The sequence below is a fragment of the Leuresthes tenuis genome, unplaced genomic scaffold, assembly GCF_036924035.1.
Source record: "Leuresthes tenuis unplaced genomic scaffold, fLeuTen1.0.hap1 SCAF_23, whole genome shotgun sequence".
NCBI classification, from domain to species: Eukaryota; Metazoa; Chordata; class Actinopteri; order Atheriniformes; family Atherinopsidae; genus Leuresthes; species Leuresthes tenuis.
Window position 1 is genome coordinate 20326642 of NW_027325377.1, and position 22379 is coordinate 20349020.

At 37.2% G+C, this 22379-nt stretch overlaps 1 protein-coding gene across 10 annotated transcripts in view; it reads right to left on the bottom strand.

Annotated features, from left to right (window-relative positions):
* Positions 1–22379, bottom strand: part of cacna1c (calcium channel, voltage-dependent, L type, alpha 1C subunit) — a 175531-nt gene that overhangs the window by 25024 nt on the left and 128128 nt on the right. For 9 of the 10 annotated variants that reach the window (XM_072377674.1, XM_072377671.1, XM_072377667.1 and 6 more), the window contains 21 exons: positions 18645–18671; positions 16722–16882; positions 16509–16582; positions 15555–15706; positions 15160–15361; positions 14843–14963; positions 14606–14720; positions 13816–13933; positions 13606–13675; positions 13283–13415; positions 12990–13119; positions 11591–11650; positions 11044–11150; positions 8085–8172; positions 7879–7986; positions 7738–7790; positions 7508–7654; positions 7162–7363; positions 6539–6697; positions 6287–6397; positions 3679–3762 (listed from right to left, as the gene is read on the bottom strand). In XM_072377674.1, coding sequence (XP_072233775.1) covers positions 3679–3762; positions 6287–6397; positions 6539–6697; positions 7162–7363; positions 7508–7654; positions 7738–7790; positions 7879–7986; positions 8085–8172; positions 11044–11150; positions 11591–11650; positions 12990–13119; positions 13283–13415; positions 13606–13675; positions 13816–13933; positions 14606–14720; positions 14843–14963; positions 15160–15361; positions 15555–15706; positions 16509–16582; positions 16722–16882; positions 18645–18671 — 2422 coding nt within the window. The remainder of the gene's footprint in view (positions 1–3678; positions 3763–6286; positions 6398–6538; positions 6698–7161; positions 7364–7507; positions 7655–7737; positions 7791–7878; positions 7987–8084; positions 8173–11043; positions 11151–11590; positions 11651–12989; positions 13120–13282; positions 13416–13605; positions 13676–13815; positions 13934–14605; positions 14721–14842; positions 14964–15159; positions 15362–15554; positions 15707–16508; positions 16583–16721; positions 16883–18644; positions 18672–22379) is intronic. The other variant, XM_072377669.1, reaches the window with a different exon arrangement.

The window sequence follows — 22379 nt, forward strand, 5'->3', positions numbered from 1 at the left end:
ATTTGGTTTGGTTCACTTTCACACTGCAAAGAAAGAAGACCAAACTGCCTGGAAAACGTCACGCAGTTACAACATGAGGAAAAAGTATGAGGAAGAAGAAAACCTGGCTGATTGATTGACCAGGATAAACAAACAATGGAGCAACAAATGTGTGCAGTTCTGGATTTTCTGTTTTTACTTTGGCGTCCAAACCAAATTGCTTTTTCTTAAGAAGCTGCTAGTATGAGAAGCAGGCGAGGCAGCGAGTTATCCAGCAAGTTGCTCTGTACACGAGACAAATGCAGCATTATCAAAAAAGATGGTTTTCTACGAAAGACTACGACGTGCCGCTTGGTTACACAGACGCTGAGCAAGGTATGTCACTTCCTGTCTTTGGGTCACTGAACAGTCCGTTTGCATTTTCCACTGTAAGGGAACCGCACCAGGGTTCACTTGTAAGCGAACTGAGACCCAAGTTTTAAGACTGACCGGGGTTTGCTTGTCTGGTTTGTTCCAGAGTTCAGATGAGCTTTCACACCTTCCCAAACAAAGTGGACTATCCGAGCAAACGAACTCTGGTCTGTTTAAAGCTGACCGAACAGCGCCCTAAATGACAGTTTACATCGTTCTGTGGTGACATTTTTTCTGTAATAAGTACTTAGAAAAACTGAATAAAACATTTAATATCCGGGTACAGTTTAGAAATGACCCAATAGCTTTTAGAAGAAGCTTTGTCAGCCTCTCATGGGCACAAATGGATTCCCTTTCTAAAGGCGTGAGAACAAGTGCCAAGCTCAAACACCCCCTGGGAAACATCAGCCTTATTTGCATGCCTGACCAGTGATGACTGAGGTGAAACATACCGCATTCCACCATAGGGGAATATATCACAGTCTCCTCTACTACTCCTCATGTTCTAGAATTTCTAGAAATATTTATATATAGAAGTTCTAGAAATATTTGAAAGTTTTAAGTGATGCAGTGTTACTGATTGATTGAGGGTAGCCAAGAAGTGAAAAAACAGTTGTCGCTTCTGGGAGTCAAACCTGCACCTTATGGTTGAAAGCACTGCACATAATTGTACCATTCACCATCTCTCCTTCCTCCTTATGAAGATTTTGAGTCTTATTTAAGGTGTAAATAAACTACCTATTTGGTGGCATTGATTGGAAGACTGGTCAGTCAACACACTAAGCTGTGTCATATTTAGTGAACAGGTATAAAAAAAAAAAAGCACTTTTTGTCTTTCTTATTCTGGTGTAGGGCTCTCATTTACTGAGCATATTTATTAAAAAGGCAAATTATTCCTGAAAACTATTTTCATACCATACAACATAAAAGTACTACATCTATCTGCAGAGAGATTAGATAGTACATATTTTAATTGCTTCATTAAAATAACCAAGCAAGACAAATATGTGTGCCATTAAGCTGTCATATATAAAAAGTATCAGGATCAAAATGAAAAAAGCTGTCAAGCTGTCACTTTAGTTACAGTGAAGCCCTTCAGGACTTTTCATTGGCTGTTTGCTACTAGAGAGACAATATTTTTAAGAAAGGAGCCAATCCATCAAACAGAAGTTAATTATAGTCTTCACTAGAAAAACAAAAATTTCATTCATGGACAGCAGACAGAATGCTATAACGTGATGCTATCAATTTGAGTAGGCCTCATGAACTGGACTTCTATTCTTGACACTTCGTCATTTTGCCTGGTTCTCAAACTATTCCAATGCCAAAGAGCACTTTCTATACCACATGAATAAAACAACCAATTGTCCCCAAAGTGTAAATACAAAAGACACTCAACATTTGACTTGTGTTTGGGATATTCATTCTTATTCAGGCCCACAGCTGACCATAGGGCGTCTATGTCGATATTAAATGAATTCATACATAAATTTACATAAATTTCACGGGTACTGAGTAAATCCATTTATGCATCCAATTGTTCCCGATGTATGCACATTGTGATAAAAGCATATTGTATTATTCTTATTGGAACTTAAAACTTAAGAGTGTTTTTGACCCTTGGGTTTAAACACTATTGTTCAAAATTTAGAATCTGCACCAGAAAGTCATCCATTTGCATATGTGTTGATCTTTTCTGAAAACATTAGTTACAGTAAAAGGGCCTGGATATACCACCTTTGTATCTGCCATGCTATACAGTGTCCATCATGCCAGAGGAATGTTTTGTATTCCCTGCGGCACTGATGAAAGATCAAATAATGTGTAACCAAACCGGGTGCTGAGTAGATGCAATAGGTTCTATTGACAAATGCAGTAGTCTCTGATGCTACTGATGCTCAGCAGACCGAGGCATATATACCTATCTGAAGCAGCTTCAAATATCTAGACATTCAAATAAACATGTGTAAGTAAAAAAGGTTTTATTTATGGTGTTGTGTGAAAACTGAGTAAGAAAGTGCACACATGAGAAAGGGAGAATATTGGGAAACAATTGTTTGAGGAATAGGTTATATTGAAAACTCTGTCATAATAACTGAAAAATAACAAGTTATGGCAACTCTCCATGACAGGAGTTACTCAGATGTTGGGAGGGAAGCACGACTCTTTTACACATGTGAAATTACAGAAGGAACTGTTTTCTGGTTTGATTGTGCTACATCTGGTTGTCTTATCAATCATTTGAAAGCATGCGAGATGGGTATCAACGCTCGGTCTGTTTGTGTGTGTGGGAATGGCAAATCAGACAGGCAGGAAGGGAGGGAGGGAGTTGGACTACTTACGTTAACCTCAGTGATCGCTATGTCAACAATGCTACCCACAACTATCAAGGCATCAAATGTGTTCCATGCATCAACAAAATAATGCTGCGTAGGGATGGAAAGAAAAGAAAAACAACAGAAAAAAAAGAAAAGGACAGAACATAAGACATTTAAATAATGGAAACAACATAAATCAAAGGAGAGAGGAGAAAAATAAGATAAAAACATTACATACATGAGCACTGGAGTTTTTAGTAGGAGGAAAGAGGGAAATAATCAACAAAATTAAATGGCAAAAAAAGAAAAGAAGGGGCAGTCTAAAAGAGATGGACAGCAGAGGAGGAGCAGCAGCGACCGGTCATGCTTGTCCATGAGAGGAAATGTCAACAACAACAACAGTAAAGAACAAATTGCAACAAAATCACAACAACAACAAAAAAGTGCCCATTGCTGGAGTTAAAAAGCTGTGTAAGGCTGTTTGTGATTGGTCAGTGAGTTAGTTCAGTTAGTTAGGGGATTGAATCTGTGACAGTGCGGCCACAAAATTAAATTAAATAAATCAAGAATCCAACAACATTTCAGATACTGTAAAGAGCAAGAAAGAAGGATGCAACATAGAAACCCTTCAAAGCTAAACCCTGCCTGTGTAGTCTCCACTTTTTGTGAAACCAAGTCAGTAGCGCAATCTTGTTCAGGAACCCTTGAGGATGGGGGCAGGCGAGGTAGGGGTGTCCCCCTGAGTGGCAGTGGCCATCTTGGATTAAAGAATGAAGGAGAAGGAGAAGGAGGAGATAGAGAAGAAAGAGGAAGCTGACAAAGAAGACAGAAAGATGAGGAGAAACAACAGCACAACACAGAGGTGCCAAAAAGGGAAGGAAAGTGAAGAGAAGATATAGAAGTGAGAGGAAACACAAGACAGAGACAGAGAGGAAGAGACAAGGAGAGTGAAAGGGGGCATCATACTTACGTTGATTTCACTGAGAATGACGTCTATTATGCTGCCAATTACGATGAGGAAATCAAACACATTCCAGGGATCACTAAAGTACCCCTACACAGGATGAGGTGAGCAAGAGGAGGAGGAGGGTGAGAAAGGTAGGTTAGAAGGAAAACAACATCTGCTGCCACTTCGCAGCCCCCATTACGGTGGTATGAGATCGTACAGTGCTCTGAGGAAACTGAAAAAAAACAAAAAAACAAAAACAGCTATACTTGATGAGCCGACACATGAAAGGATAAGAAGTTTCCACTGTGATATCTGTTCATCAAGTGCAGTTGAATTTCTGCCTTTGTTTAGGATGTTTGTGTTTGACTGCTTTCCACTTGCATTTAGGGCTTTTCTGCAGTCCCGTGGCAGTGAGTATTTATACAAAACATACCAGTTTCTTCAGGCAAGAATAGTATTATTTGAGCTGGGAAAACAAAATTGTATTAAACTGTAAATACAGAGAACTGCATCCTTGTAATTTATCACAAAGCTGTCATTTTATTTCCTGCTTCACGGACACAGTGAAGTGATTGCCAAGGTTTTAAACACTGGCCTCAGACTGTGTCCTTCCAAAACAATTCCAAAACCTCACTATGATGTTAAAGAAAATGAAGATAGCTCCAATGCTTTGAAACATCTTAGCTCTTGTATAACTTGTATATCAGGGTGTTTGCTGGAGCAGGGAAGTCAGATGGATAATTGTTTAGTGATATGTAAGGTTTCTGACTTTTTCTCGGTCTGTGCAGTTGCCGTCTACTATAATGAACCTGCAGTACAGATGTACAACTTTTATAAAACAGAAAGTACTATTACATACACAACAAATCTGAATAATTTGTATGGATCTACTTGTAAATTGTTCAGTCTGTGAGGAGATCAATTGTGTGGATCTATTTTAAGCTGTATAATGTGTCACTAGCAGCTCACGTATCATCAGGAGAATGACAAACAGCTCTTGCCATAATTAATCAACATAATGACAGGTTGCAAATATTTCAAGTCATTCTTGGACACTGTAATTTCATTGAAGTTGATTTTAGTCTCAGGAATATTGATGTAATTTCAGAGTTAAAAATTAGTAAAAGAGAGCTTTGCATTAGTATCCAAATGCTTATGTGTGGATCGATTATATCTGACAAACTAAATATACCATAGGCACACATGACTTTCAAAACAGTGAGGAGAAATGTAAGTAGTGGGCGTCAAGAAAGAAAAAAAACCCCATGAAAATCCAACACAAATGTTCTCAAATGTTCAGAGCTGTACAACCCCTAAAAAGAACAAACAGTAAGACATCCCTGTAATTGATCCATTGCAACCTGTTAAAAATCAAATAGATTATAGAGCAACTGATACTGCAGGCAATCCCAGGAGTGTCTTTAATACCTGCAAATTAAAGCGTTATAAAGCGCTGTTTGAGACAAAAGTTAAGTTTATTACGATAAGTGAAGTCATACAAAACAAAGAACATCTTAACAATTGTTTAGGAAGGCTTAGGAATGGGTTGTCATGCTGCACTTTAGACATTAGAAAGAAAAAAGTTTGCCTGTTTGTTGATATCTGATTATATATGATTTACTAGAGAGTTCTTGACACCCTCACCTTTCAATTATGAGAAAAAATGCCTTCAACAGTCTTGAGGTAAACATTACACATCACTGCATATGCAGTAAAGTGCAGCATGATGCACACTCCCCAGTCTTCAAAGTTATTCCCTCTAACCCTGAACACTGGTGTCTAATAAACGGGGAGGAGCTTGAATTACGCTACCCAGACCAAAGGGTTTAGATAGATCAATAATTAAAATAACATATTATAATGAAAATCAATCAAAAAAATAGGTCTTCATGAATACTTAGATTAATTTTTAAAAGCAAATCTTTCAAATGCTAAAAGTAATGGTATTTCTAAAATCTGAAGTAAGTTTAATTGTAAGCTTAGAATTGGATTATATGTCTAAACATGACATTGGTGCTGTTGCTATGGATCCTGCAGGGAAGGCTATAAAAGAGAAAGATTACTCTTACCAGGCAGTTTGACTTCACCTTCATATTTCTCCTACTCACTTGAGTATATTAAAGAAGTCACACAGTGAGCGGAAGTTTAGACTTTGTGTAATTTGTCAATGCAAGACCGCCAATAACTGGGAAATGTTCTTGCATGTACCTCAAGATTTTTTACAACCTCTGCTGTGCAACAACGGAGGTAAGAGTAAAATATTATATGAAGCTATATTTATGCTACTGACTCACATTGCTGTAATAAAGTGAAAAAGTGAAACATTCCCATCTGTTACTGTTTAAATAGCTGACACACCAGGATGTTACAGTATGAGATTAGACCAATAAACCCCATCCAACTACATGGCAATAACAGCAGGGTAACAGAGAGACAGTAGGATTAAAAACCACACGATACAGGGCACTAATCATGTTCAATTATCATGGAAGAAATTAAAACACAACAATACATCAGCAATTAGTTTTTTGTAATTAGTGCAATTTAATGCCTAAACTGTCTCATTCGATTTGATATCATATCCAAATCTGCAATGTTTCTCCAGTCTACAATGACATACTGTACCTACCCTGGGTTTGAAGGCGATCAGTTTAAGGATCATCTCTACAGTGAACAGTCCAGTGAAGAGCATGTTGAGGATGTTCATTGCATCATTGAAATTTTTGGTCTGCCCATGATGCTGCAAAAACACACAAATAAATCAATAATTCCCACAAAGAGTTCTAGTTGTGTGGGCTGTTGTTGTTTGTGGAATATTCCCTCTTTTCAAGTGTGTTTCGCACCTGCATTAGTTATGAATGCAAGCACATGCTGAACTCACCTGCATGGCCAGACAGATGGTGTTGAGAAGGATGAGTGTGAACATCAGGTACTCAAAGTAGGTGGAGTTGACCACATACCAGACCTTGTACTGGTAAGGGTTCTTGGGGATGTAGCGACGCAGAGGGCGAGCTTTCAGGGCATACTCCACACATTGACGCTGTGATACATCCAGACAAGTGAGCACGCACAAACACTGGCTTTTGCCTTTCACATTTGTCTGCTAATCTCTAAACTCCATTTGTCTGCCCCTGTGTATATACACTGTCATGTAGGGAAAGCTAAAGTAATGTCGAACAGTCTTGACAACTAAAAAAGCAGGGACCAGCTCCTTCTCAAGCTTTAGTCTCATCCTCTGTCTGACCAGCTGCAGCTCCCTCCTTCCTGAGCTCCTAAAATAGTTATGCCCCTAAAAGTCATGTTTATTCTCTCTTGAATCATCCATGTCTCACGCATGATCTCCACCAACCCCTTGTGCATGCTGAATGAAATCCAACTCAGTCAGAAAAGCAGAGTAACTCTCATTTAACTGCTGTAATCTGGAAAGTCATATTTGTGTCTACAGTGCTGCTAAAAGGGCTTATAGAAGGCAAGTAGAATTAAAAAAACACACTTAAACACTACCTGATTCTTGTCCAGCTCACAGTTTTTATATTCTTGCTCTCCTTGCTCCTGAAACGTGACGATGACGAAACCGACAAAGATATTCATCATGAAGAAGGCAATAATGATAATATAGATGATAAAGAAGATGGAGATGACCACGCGGTAGTTGTAGATGGGCCCAACATCCTCAGTGTGAGAGTCTATAGCTCGGTACAGTAACCTGGGAGCAGGGTAGTTGGGATAGTAAGAGAGGGAAATTTTTTTGTTTTTTTACGTTATCAAAGATGGAAGGATAGAAGCCCAAAAGTGTACAACACAAAGTAAAACACATCTGCATGTTCATTGTATTTGTATGTACACCTACTCTGGCCAGCCCTCAAAGGTGGACACCGCAAACAGAGCCATCATTCCTTGCAGCACATCGTCAAAGTTGAAGTCACTGTTCTCCCACACTCTCAGAGCTCTTTCAGGCTTTCCCACATCACCATCCTTATACATAATGTAGGAACCCCTTCAAACACAAAAGCAAACACAAATGTTCATATCACAAGTAAGAGAAAAAATAACAAGTGGTGTGCAGGAGGGATTTCTTACCTGCACTCTGCCTGAGTCTGTTTAGAGCTGTCAGTACAGTAGAAGAACTTGCCCTGATAAACAGACATGAAACATCTCTAATGAGATTTCCCAGAGCCTGCAGACAGCTGTCAAAAAGACCCTACTTCTGTGTCTTTTTACCTTAAAGAGCTGAACTCCAATACAGGCGAACATGAACTGGAGCAACGTGGTGACGATGACAATGTTGCCGATGGTTCTGATGGCCACAAACACGCACTGTACTACATGCTGAAAAACACATGAAAAATAATAGTGAGAGTATGAGTGTGTCTCTTTGTCAAAAGGAGCTGAGTTCATGTTTTTATTATACATGTGAGTGTTCATACCTTAAGTCCCTTGGCTCTGTTGATGGCTCTCAGTGGTCTAAGCACTCTCAGAACTCTCAGGATCTTTACTACATTAATTGCACTGGACCTGAAAAACATCAGAGAATGAACTACTGACCAGTCAAACTGACTGAACACATCTTACTTCAATATTTGGAACAATACACTTCATTATTATTATTCTTATTATTATTGTTAGTAGCATCTGTGCTTCCACCTAAAACTGAAGTTTGAGAAAACACAAAAGGAAAGGAAATTAAAATGATGATACGAACAAAATGTATGACTGACCTTGTCAAAATTAGGAGTAAACGACACAAATGAAAAAAACACTCAAGAAAGAACTTAAGATATTACACAATGTTGTCCAGACTAAGACTTTACTGATAGTAGTTTGAAAAACATTAAATATACTTCATGCTACTTTTACTATTTTGAATAGTTTCTTTCAGTTTTAAATGGGGAGATTTAGATTACTAACAACAAATCCAATAGGTTCTGTTGTTATCTTATCACTTGCAGATATATACAACTTTATGCTGTCAATTATAGAAGCAGCAACTGAAATAATCATCAATCCATACGTCTATCAAAAAGTATAATATGAGACTCATATGCAAACCCTTTGTTAATGTTAAGAAAAAGAAATTCCTACTTAAAGCATATGTCATCATGGGTCATTTTCTAAATTGAGTTAACATATATGCTTTAAAGCAGTTTTTAGTGGCGATCTATATGAGACATAGTAGAACACTCAACACACACAAATACATACAACACATGGATGAGTACACATAAATACAACACAGAGAGACCAAAATGAAGACACGAATAGACATCTACAGGCAAACAGAGAATTACTATGCTGTAAGAGAGTGTCAGTAAAAGCCAACGGTCAAACAGTGGCACCCTTGAAAAGAAGTGGTTCAAAAAGAATACTTTTTATGTACTTACAAAAACAATCTGATACGTTGACATTCTGAATCATACAATAACTGATTGGAAAAAGGTGTAACATCAGTTCTTCTCTGATCTGAACTAGGCCTCGGAGTGTGACTATTACACATATTAAAACATGCTATATTAAAAAAATTCTGGTCACCATTACTGATTTTTGATTTCAAGGTGGAAACGAAATAAGCCTATTGCTCAGATAATTGCTCAGACAAGAATGAGTACGAAAACTTTTTCCCATTGTGTGAAAAAAGTCAGAGGAAAACAAGTCTATTCAAAATGTCAACGCATGTTTTTAGGGGGGTGACGTTTTAGGTGGTTAAAGGAGTGATTTAAAGGGAAACATTTTGAAAGAGAAAAAAGGGAAAACATCCTTTGTGCAACTTTTTACAGAGGAAGGAAAAGTTTGAAGGCAGTTAAAGGTAGTTTTCGTGAAATGGGATGTTATCAGCCACATATCACAGTCAAACCAGCTGTGAGGATATGTGCTGGGTATAATACAGTCCATCCAAAAGTCAAATGCATTTTAATCATAACGTTTTAAATGGTGCCTCAGTTGAGTGGGCTGACAGGGACAAAGAGCACTATTTACCAACCACCTGATGACAAGAAGTACTCTATCCATCTATAAGAAAGCAAAAATAGATACGAGGTCATAAGATATTGATTCTTATATTGGCCAAGTTGCTATTGCTCTTTCATAGCTGGTAATATTAGCCATTTTTCATTCTGTCACCCTACAAGACTTTTCAAGGAGACAAATCAAAAGGGCAATTTGTCTTAGTTTTCTACATTTAAAAAAAAAACAACAAACATGTTTTATTCTTTGTCAGCTTTTCAACGTGTGATTTACTCCCAACAATTTTACTATATCATGACAAGAGATTAGTGGAGATGTATTTACTTAAAATGTGCAATTATCAGGTAGTCATAAAAAAAAATAAAAATGTAAAAAGTACCTGACAGGAAAAGTGTGCCACAGTATTATTAAAGTACAGGCACAATTAAATGCAGCAACACCATCACAATCAATTTAACTGTGATACATTCAAGAACAATCCCACACACTCACTCGCTACCTTTAAGAGGCAAAAACTACTGAGTTTTAGCATTCACGTGTTATTTCTATAGCCCAGGAGAGTTTTGTTTACCAAGAAATATGAGCAATGAATTTGACCAATTAACATGATATGAAAGGTAATTGGAGAACTGCAGGTCCATTTATCAAAGACACGAGATCATTTTCCCAATGAAATATGTTCAGTAGTCAAAATTAATTTTGTTGTTGTCTATAAAGTGACATTTTGGCAATGATCTAGCACGGAAGGAAACTATTTGAACTATGCTGATGCTAATAAGAAATCATACATTTCATCTTAATACAGTAATATTCTACAGGGCTGGGCCTGTTGACACATTACAGATTTGATTTTCTTTAATCTTGTTCTGGTTGAGGCTTCAACAAAACTCTCCAAGACCATAGAAATATCAAATCAAAACAGTGACATCTTTACACGGTCAAGGTGAAAGTTTGTTAAAGGGATTATTGATATGGACCAATATGGACTTACGTCGAGAAGTCTAGTCTATTAAGCGTTAGAGACAGAGAGCGTAGTATAGCGGGTTAAACATCACAAACATCACAACAGCTCAAGGAGTTATTTGCCACATAAAGCAGAAAATATTTCTATTAAACATCACAGAGAGGGGAAGGTTTTGCTGTAATGTGATTTGAAGTTGTTCAGAGTACAGAGAAGGCTGAAGCACAGGACTGTTTCCAAACAGAGACATTTTTCAAACTGTTAGAACTAGTGTGTACGTGAATTTCAGCTCATGCTGTAGCCTCTATCTGGATAAACTATTTGGTGCTTTAACATATAACACAAGCACATGTTTAATGATATTTGGATTAATGCTGTTAGTATCTGCACATAAAATTCTGATAAAAATAGAGTGAATCACAAGACTGTGAAACATGCACCAGCAAACACGGTATTGCACTCACTGTATTCCAGAGGAGATGAGGGATACACTGACCACCACTAAGTCCAGAATGTTGAAATAGTTTCTACAGAAAGAACCTTTATGGAGGAAAGCTCCATAGGCTGTCATCTGCAAATAAACACACCATTTAGTACTGTACATGCAGATGATATAAGATGAACCCTTTAGACAAAAGTGATACTTACCATCTTACCTTTTACCGCAAACAGAAATATATGAATTAGATAGTCCCATTAAATTGTTCTTTGTTTTAAATATTGTCTAAATGCATAAAAAGATGGGTTTTTAACTAATTAATGTATTTGTAATAATTAAAATGTTCAATTTAATATTTTTATTTGTACATCTATCTCCAACCTCTTAACCTTTGAAGGGTCTAACAATGTCCACCTTCTGCTAGAGACATGGTTACATTATACTACTATACACTGCATATAGAAGCATTGACATAAGTCAGGCTCTTATTTGTCCTAGAAAATAAATTATACAATCGTGAGAGCAGATTATATAACCTCATATTTGTCCACATCACATTACTTAAGGACTACCTTGAGAATGATCTCTATGGTGAAGAGTCCAGTAAAGACATGATCTGCGTAGCCCAGGATCTAAAAATGCAACACGGAACATTATTGGTTTTAGTTGAGAGATACCACTGTCATGCACACTGCAATTCCTGGTATTTCTAAACACGGGCAGAGTCTTTGTGACTGAACATAAAACAGACATGTTACCGTTTATTGTAAGTTCTGACACCTTCTAGGACTGAACTTAAACTGAACTGTTTACACAGATGAAATAAAGAGAAAAAAAAACATGGATGTGGTCAAAGCTAAAATGTAGAATAGTCCCAACTTCCACAGCAAACTGAATTAATGCTGAGATTGAGATGAAAGAATAAAATAAAAATACACTAAATACACTTTGAAATCCAACCAACATATCAGAAACAGGAGGATGTATTTCATTAAGGTTTGAGTCTAAGGTTAACTGGTTAAGCTAATATACACTATCTCATACTAAAGTGTGGCAATACAATAAAAACAAATCTTCATTGGCCCCAGCTGACTTATCTAGCTAACTAAGAGAGAAAACTATACACATTATGTATAGTCTTTCCATTATACTACCATTCAATTAGAGCTATAAACACTTAATGAATAATAGATGAACAGTATGGTGCCCTATTAGTGTATACATCTGCAGATATATCCTTCCTGAGTACAAACAGTAAATCTTTTGTGCTTTTAGAGCTTGTGCTTGAGGCAGAGTCTCTCTGCTGCCGTCTCACACAAATACGTTTTTCTTGGTTAAATGTAGGTAAGCAAAAAGAGAGATAGAGCATTTTTATCTGTACGCTACAAATATGAAAGTATTTTTTGTCAAAAAAAGCAAAAGAGTTAAAAAGACACAAAAGCATAACATTATGCTTAACATAATAATAATATGAAGTTAATAAAGGTTGCTGGAGGAAATCATATTAACTGTAACAGGCCAGTCACAATAAGCCGTGGTTCCTCTAAATGTTGCTGTCAGCTATAATCCACTTAGTTAAGAATAAATGTCTGTGGGCAGCTAATGATGGACACAAAGTCTTCATTTTGCACTTTAATATGCCTATTTGGCTTAACATGTACGGTGGACGTGTGCTCCAGACAACAAAACTGAAATTTCCAGAACCAAACCAAAAAAAAAAATGGATGAATAAATAAATAAATGAAATATAGCACTGTTAAAAAAGATACCCCCCCAAAAAAAACTAAAACCAAATAAAACATTTCACAAAACATCCATTAGGATGATGAAAATGTTATGTTTTAGCTTTGCTATTGTTTCCTGAAATATCTTATATTTCCCTTTGTTGTTGTGTTCTGCACGTAAGGGCCAATGTAAATGTCCATTTGTACTGCATTTATACTATAACACAAGCTCAATTGTGTGCGTTACCTGGTTTCTGAAGGAGTCATTCTTGACTGGGTCCTCTGCTGCCAGACTGATGCTGCTGAGCAGGATGAAGAAGAGGATGAGGTTTGTAAAGACGTTGTGGTTGACGATCTTATGGCACAGAACCCTGAATCTATGATACAAGAGAAAGAGTAAGAGAAGCAAGTGTAAATCTCTTGAAATACGGGAAATCTTAAACGATCACGATGTTAGGGTGCATACAGTGGAAAAATGCAGGCAGAAAAAGGGGTGGCGGATGTAGAAAGGCATGAGAAGCAGAACTATAGTGTATTTACTTGTTGGTGTGACTGAAGATGAAGAAGGCGCGGGCCTCAGGCATGGGAATGGCCTTTTCCTTTAGCTGAATGTCAGAGAGAGGCCTCGGCCTCGGGCCCACTGGCATCTCTGGCTCATCTTCATCCTCATCTCCTGATGGGGAACATGAAGAAGTGAATGAGAACAAAGAGATAAAGAAAGTAGAAGGAAGGAGAGTAATGAGAAACATTTGGAAAAAAATTAAACTCTCTGAAACACAGGTGATGAACATCTTTGCATAGCTACTGACAAGTTCTCATTTTTACATTAATACACCTCTTCATGAGTCTGTGCTTTGTGTTACCTATGTAATCATTTGCAGGATAAGGGTTCTTCTCTTCATTCTCATCACCACAGCAGTCATCCATGGTGATCTGCAAAGATTTAGTCATTCATTAATCAGCTACCTCCTTTTAATACATATACATACTGTTGTCTATATCTCATATGCTAATTCAGACTCAGATGTGCTAATATTACCGATTTAGGCTTACGCTTTGATTTCTATGAGTACCTTAGTAGCAGTGTTGGTCTCTCCATCAGAAGTAATAGACTTCAGCTCTATCTTCTCACTTTTCTTTTCCTCTATGGGTGGCTTCTCGTTGTCATGACGCTTTTCTGGACTGGCAAGCCTGATGAGAGAGCAAGGTCTTAACCTTAAGCATCTTTTCCCTTCTCTTAACTCTTGCACTATTAGCCCCCATTAAACCACTGATACATACTGAATTGCACATCAGTTGACATTAAAGGGCTAGAATAAAGATGTACAATGAATGAGTGGATTTCAGTATCAAACCCAAAGGACCACAGGCAGGAAAATTAATGTTTTCCATTACACTATGTCCTCAAATCAATACAAGAGGGAAACACAATGATTCGTTCCACTGATGGGAACACTATCTTCCCCAGCTGTACTAAAATCTCAAATAATTATTGCAGACAGATCACTTCTATACACTCTAAGAATACCCATTAAATTTGTTTTAGAGAAAAATCAAAGCTGAAAAATGTCTTCTTGTCTTAAAACCCTAAAGAGCATTCTTATAATTTATAAGCACTTTTAGGGGTTTTATTTCAAGGTACTATCATCAACTACCATAAATTACTTATGGTCAGTACAAATTATTAGGACGCTAGAAGCTTGATCTCTACCTTGGTGGTTCTGATATTGGCCAAGCTTGTAGAGGGAGAGATGGAGCTTTCTGCAACCTCTTTTTTTGTTGGCAAGGCATAAAAATGTTTTCTCCTCTCTTGCTTTTTTAACCTCACTGTCTGCCTCCCTCAGTTTCTTTTTTCTACTTTACCTGGCAAGTTTTTTCCTCTCCTTTGCCTCTTCTTCTTCTTTCTGGGCAGATGTTAGACTCTCTGCATCTGCCAGATTGTCTACAGCGATAGCCAAGAAGACATTCAGTAGGATATCTGTTCAGAGGGGTGAGGTTAAGGACGTTGCAGACCCACCAGATCATACCCTGCTGCTGTACATACAAGAGCATACAAGCTGCTGTAGCTATCTCACATAGCCTTTTGCTGTGGTAGGATACAGTTTCCGCAGATGAAAAGGATGATGAAGTAGATGCAGACCAGCATGCCAGGAAAAGATGGACCACCATATGCCATGATACCGTCATACATCACAGAATTCCAGTCCTCTCCTGTTAGAATCTGTGGGAAAAAGAATAAGCATAACTTCATCTTAAGGAAGAAAAAGAGGTTTGTGTAGGCAGTAAATCTAACCTTCATGCCACAGATTTCATCATAAGACTCAAGAATTGAGCAAGGCCACAAATATTAAGATTGTTGGACATAAGCTGAGAATGGAAGACATAAACATGAGCAGATGCTGTTGCAGTATCTTCACCTGGAACACAGTGAGCAGAGACTGGGGAAAGTTGTCAAAGGTGCTGCGTCTGGTCTCGTCGAAATTGAATTTCCCCCCAAAGAGCTGCATGCCCAGCAGGGAGAAGATAATGATGAAGAGGAAGAGCAGGAGCAGCAGGGATGCAATGGAACGAACAGAGTTGAGCAGAGAGGCCACCAGGTTGGACAGAGAGTTCCAATATCTATGACAGGGAAATCAAGTTAAAATCTAGCACGGCAACATGTGTGAATGTGCTAAAACAAAATCACAAATGGATACATTTATGTTTTCAAAATATACGTTCAAGTTGACTATGTTTGTCACTGAAAATGATTGACCTCTCATAGATTGTTATTACATATCGATGCTGAAAATCATGTAAAATCAATAACAACCTGGTTATTTTGAAGATTCTGAGCAAGCGTACACAACGTAACACAGAGATGCCAAGAGGAGACATGATCTTTGTTTCAACCAGAATTGTTTCAAGAATTCCTCCACACACAACGAAGCTGTCAAACCGATTGAAGAGGGATACAAAGTATGCCTGTGGAGAGCAAAGAGCAGTTAAAGCGCTACTTTGCCCGGAAAATGGGAAACAGATGCAATGATTTATTGAAATGTGTGCACTCTTAAATGGAAAACAGTATACAAGGCTAAACAAATAATTTGTACAATTCTAATTAGCTTGAAAGTCAATATTTAGTGTGATTATTTTCATTCTTCAACCATTTCTAATGAGGCTTCATTGAACAGTAGATGGATCAATTGAAGGTCCAGACGCATCTCTCAGGTCCTGTGTCAGATCTTTGCCGATTTCTTAAGGACATCAATTTCAGATACTATTCATCTGCTAGTTTATACTTTTTTAAGGCCTGCCAGTTCTTTTGTCCTCCATCTATCCAGTTCCCTCATATCTTTCAAGGACACATTGTACATTATGCTGAGATATGCCAAGATTTCAGCTAATTCCTCTTTTTAGTCCAAAAATACAATATAAATTCTGTAAATCGTTTACTGTTACCTTCTTTGGAGATAGTTAATGAAATGGAAACAAATTATGCCTGCATGACAGGCTGCTAGTAACAAAGTGTCTATAGATACTCTATGAAATTGGCTTTCTGCTGAATTGTCTGCTTAGAAATATATACATTGATTAGAAATCAACTGATTATTCACTACGTCTAAATTCATTTTTGATCGAGACAACTCAAAAACATTTTTTTTTAAAGTCTGGCTTTTAAATGTAAAATTTTACACAGTACTGCATTTCTTCTAATAATCAAAGAATTTACAAACTACCAATTGCATTGGAATTTTGACATATAACAAACTTGTCAGCCTCCCACCTGTAGACCAAGACTGTACATCTTCAGCAGCATCTCACCAGTGAAAAGAGCTAGTAAAACTTTGTTGGCTATATCTGGGAGAAGGAAAGAAAGAATATAAACAAATGATCAATACAGACAAAGATAGATAAATTGTACTGTGAATAATTTAACCCAGATCAGGCATATTTCACTGCCTGTATGTACATGCTTTTTTTTTTTTTTTAGATCTACCTTGTACATCAGTAAGCCACTGAGGCTGCCGGTGATGTTCAGAGGCAATGGTCAGAGTGTTGAGGAAAACCAGGAAGATAACCAGCCAGTAGAAAACCTGGGATTTGACTGCTGCACGACACTTCCTTCTGAATAGCCTGTTCCACCTCCGAGAGTAGCGACTGAGAACAAAGAATGACACATTGAGATTAACAAATAACAGATTGAGAGGTGAGGAAAGAAAGTAGAGAGGGCGTAAAGAATAAGAAAAAACACATGGGGGGTTTGGGATGGAACGACAGAAAGAGAGAGAAGACAAAGGTAAAGAGTAAAACATGGAGCTGAATGAGGGAGAAAAGATGGTTGGAGGAGGAAGAGTGAGCGCCGACAAAAGAAAAAGATAAATTAAAGAAAAATTCAACTGAAGATACAAACAGCGTGAAAGGCCAACATTTGAAGAAGAGGAAAGAGTCAATTAGTTGACAGAATTGTGATGACATCACACTTTAGTCCTTGTTTGTTCATTTAGAGCAGGGCTGTGGAACAGAGTTAGTCATCCTCAAAGTCGTTTAATACCACAAAGAAGCAAACATGAAGCGAATCGTTGCAGAGTATCATTTTTTTAAAAATCTAAGAAAAAACTAACGCTTGCTCTTATAGAAAAACATTAAGGCAGAAATTTAAAGATAATGTGTGTTATATGTGATACCAACTTCTTTTTTCATGCATGAAAAGTAAATCTGGTTCATCTATAGGTGACAAACTGGATGACTGACATCAGGTAGAATTCAATATGTTGTTCCATGTTGTGCTATGAAACTCTTCAACACTTCTCTTGACCTTTACTGTTGAAATTTAGATTACCGTTTTTGTTAATTGTCAGCTTCACACCCCACATATAAATGTATGTGAAACTCAACACTCAAAGGGTCATTCTAGACCGTTTCAGGAAGCCGATGCTCCTGATAAAAGTTTCCATGGGTAAACTCGTAGCTATTAAACATCCCAGCTATAAGTGTGATGTAAACTTGGCAACAAAAATGATTGGAAAAAAATGTAAGATATTCAAAAATGTTGAAAAGTTAAAGAAAAGGAAATCTTTAATAATAATAGACTACATTAATTAAAAAAAGACAAGAACAGTGGATAACCCTGAATGTGCATTCTCTAATTGCTGAGTTAACACTGCATCACACTTTGTATCACTCTGTACTTGATCCTCTGTCCAACACAGTCATGCAAAGGGGTTCCTCATCCACTTTATCTGCCAGTACAAAATTCACTTCATCTTCCATTTGAGTGTGTGAGAGCGGTTTACAGTGGCACGCATGGCACACAAGTCACAGCTCACAACAGAACAAATCCAGGAAATTACATTATTTACTATCTGTGACTACAATTTGAGAGAACTTTTTTAGTCATCTTTCCTAATAATAAAAAAAACATGCAATTTTTGTCTTTTTTATAGAGAATATATACATATCTAAAGGAACTATAGAAAATTACTATATGTAGTAGAATACACATTAATTATCCTACCATAAGTGAGACTAGAGGACTGACAGTGTACTTATGTTTATATGTGGTTATATAGCTACATCCATACATAAGGTTAATTAAGCTAAATGACTTGACAGAGGGGGGAAACAGCTAGCTTCTGAGATAATTACCATAAGAGACTCCATGATATATGGCACATCAGCTGCACTACAACCACAAGTCATTTTTCCAAATTATGTGAAAGGTCATTGGTTAGGGTAATTGATTAACTTTAGAGGAGTAGTTAGACAAATTCTGTTAGTTTAATAAGAGCAAGGCAACATCCGTCTGAATTTCTCATATACTCTTGGACACAAACACATACACAGCAACCATATACATATACCACTGGATTAGAGACATTAGAGCAGGTGAATTGAAAGACTATGGTAAACATGTACTAACCTGAACTTGGATTTGGAGATCCTAATTCTGGAACACAGAAAACAAAATGGATTATACATAAACACATAACACACATAGACAGGTACACATGACAGGAGTGATTTGAATGTGATAACTTCCCTCATTATCACAAATGCATGGGCAAATATGTTTCTTTACCAACCTGCATTCGACATTTTATGTACTTTTCAGTTACAGTTTGTTTTCCTGCTTCAGACTTTTAAGTGAAAAAAACAAAAAGTTTTGCTCCCAAAACTGCAGGTAATCAAAGAATGTGTTTGTCTGTTTTTTATGCACCAACTGATAACAGTTTTGGGTACAAAATAACAAAATTAATATTATTATTGTCACCCATTTTTCTTGTGAACAAATCACCCCTTAATACACATATACAGTGGCATCCAGTCAAAAGAAAACTCGCTTAGCTTGGTTTTCTCCAATCAATACAGGTGTGAAAAAACAATTTATAAATGAAAAAAGGCCTTTTGATTGTTCACCACTGTGACAGCAAAATGTACAACACAGAGAACTGAGGACAAGGGATTATGGAAGACGTTTTGAGAGAAAAGTAAAGTAAAGAGAAGAAGAGAAGTGAAGAGAACAGAAGTTTCCTTGGTGGAAATTCAAATCCAGAAATAAAAAAAAATAAAAAAGGATCTGTTGTATAAAAATAGATTGATTTGACATTTAGCTTGAAGCCTAACTTAAATGAATAATTCAATTTAATAAATAACCACTGGCAGGGAGGTTTAGACGTTGAACTGCCAAGATTTACTTGACTAGAAGCAAATAAAGGAAAATATTGTTGTTCTATAATGTTCTCACTGAAAGGCTCACTGAATCTTTTTGGGTTTTATAGTAACCATCTGTGTTCTGATTTTGTAGGTAATAGCAGATATACTGACTGACCACCTGACTGACTGGCTAACTGAGCAACTGACTGAAGCAATGAAATGTCTCACTAACTGCCTGAACTAAAGAAAAAAAGTAACTGACTGGCTTGATATTGGTCCTGACAGTGCATACATGTCTTCTCCTCACGTGTCCATCTCAGTTAAAGGAACAGAAGGTGTTGAAGTAGCTGGGATCCTAGGGTGTGCCTCCACAGTGATGTAAAGAAGAACTGACACACACTGAAAGTCTCATTTCTCCAACAGTGGGTGAAAATGTTTGCAGACAGATCGAACAAAGGCCTCCCTATCCTGGAAAGATTTACTGTTAATTAGGTCCTGGACATTTTTGGAGAGTTTCAGATAAAGGCAGAATAAATGTTAATAATGTGAAAAAAATACCTTCTGTCACAAAAAAACGGTTAGTGAACATGTTATACAGTTTAGGACCATGAAGTGACAGAACTTTTATTACCTGTTTGCTTTGCCAAATATAACATTTAAGACACTCAATGATTAGGTAAGCACACTTAAGCAAAATCTACCTGTTGCATCATGATGGATATCAGGCACAATTAAAAACTTGTTCAACTTTCTTTCATTGCCTTTACCGTAAACCAATTTCCGTAGTGTTGGATAGTTAACATTCGCTAACCAATCACAACAGGACAGCGCACATCTAGACAGTGCTTGAATATATTTTAACAGGCATGTCACATGGTTTGTCAAAAATAACCAGGTTAGCGAAGGAAAGTCAGTAAACAGAAACAAGTCTTGCTGACTTGAAACATCTAAAATCTGCCTGCAGCTGCAGGTACTGGATGTGGATTGTAACAAGATACTTGAGTATAATGTATAACAATGGAATATCATTACTATTTTTTAATGATAATAACAATGATGCATTGGCTGGTTATATTCTTTTCACACAAGCAGTGGATTAAAATATTAGAAAATCAAGAACGATAACTTTTTAAAAACGAAAACAACACAATGATATGATATGAAATATAAAATAGAAGCGCAGTTTTCTAATCAACCAACAAAAATGAAAATAAAAAAAGTCATTCAAAACCTGGAATATGTTTTAAGAGGAGATTTTAAAGAGGTCACCAACTGCTGACCAAATTTCTTTCACAGATGAGGGGTTTTGCTTAGAGGTGCTCTGTCACCCCTAGTCTTCAGCAAAGCCTCCAGAACAAAATCAGTCCACAGCCAGAGGATCTTTCAAGCTATTATGATACTAAAAGGTCAAACAGATAACTCGGTGAGAAGCCAAGAAGAATCAAGAAGAGTCAAGAATAAAATCAATTCTAAAACATACTGTCAGCCAGGAGGCTACAAACAGGTGTGATGTGCTCGCTTCTGTTGGTTCTTTTTAAAACTCTGGCATCTGAGTTCTGTCCAGTCTGAAGCAGATTAATAGATTTTTTTTTGTTTAGAAGATTGCATAGAATGCTGCAATTGTTGAAGTGTTGTATGTGTGTAAAATGGCATCTTTGACTTAAAAAAATAGAATAGATGTTTCAAAATATTTCCCAGCTGACAAAAACACAACTGCACAAGTATTGAGATGTGCTCAAAGTTTACTGATATCTAGCATTCTGTTGAATCTGTGGCGCTACTCTAAGTCTAAAATATGACATATGCTTTTTATTGAGCTGTTTTAGCTTGACAGCGTATAAATCAATACAAACAACATAACAAAGACAAACTAACAGATGGACAGCAAGAGTACAGATAAACAACAGTGTGCCATCCATGTGTTCCTCCTGGCTTTACAGTCCCTCTGGTCAAGAGTGTTTCAGATACAGTTTGAATTAGAAACTGTAACTTTCCACTGTTCTGCTACATTCAGAGTGATGAACAGTTTTGCATGTGGGCGTGTTTGCTTGTGTGTACTGAAGTAGAGGCCCGTTGGGGTCACGACTCCTTTGAGGCCTTGTGTCTAAGAAAGAAAGCAACTCACTTGTTTGAATAATGTAAAAAATTAAAGCAGAAGGGAGAGCAGAAGTGAGTGAGTCAGCTGTTGTGTGCTCCCACAGGGGAGGAAGAAAGCATTTTACCAGCTAACACACAGAGGGGAGAGAGAGACACGGAAAGCAGAATCACAGGGAGAGAAATGAAAGTGGAAGAAAGATGGATGCAGTTCTGTTAGATGTAGATATACCACTCTTTCCAAATAAGGTCCCAAATATAGATTTTAACAATTAATTACAAACTAATGGGTGATATTTCAACAGTATTTCCCAACCATGGTCCTCAAGCCACACTGCTCTTCATATTTTCCATGTTTCCTGCTATAGCACACCTGATTCAAATAAATAAGTCTTCATTAGCCTTCTGCAGAGCTTAAAGAGCTGACCCATTTATTTGAATCAGGTGTGGTGGAGCAAGAGCAGAAAACATGCAGGGCTGTGTGCCTTTAGGACCAGGATTGGGAAACACTCCACTAAAGTGTCTTTGTGCATCTTTTCATACAAGACAGCCACTTTGGTCTTGTGATGGCAAACTTGTATTCATTAACTTTTGAAGAACTGAAAGAAATTAAAAATGGGATCTTGCAATGACTCTTAGATCTATCTTTAGCCATTAATATGCTTTTACAGTTGGAGTAGTATGAGCTTAGAAATTATTCCTTATGATTTCCTAATTTATTTTGCTTTGGAAAAGAAAAGAACCACCTCTGGGAATAACATATGTGCTCAGTTGTCTCTTCAGATTCATCCAAGTTAACCTTAATTTTATCAGTGTGGAGTCTATTGACAACCTACTGCTACTCTATTCTAACAGCCGTTATTCCATGAATGCCTACAAACCTCGATGAGTCTGTTGAGATGGTGGC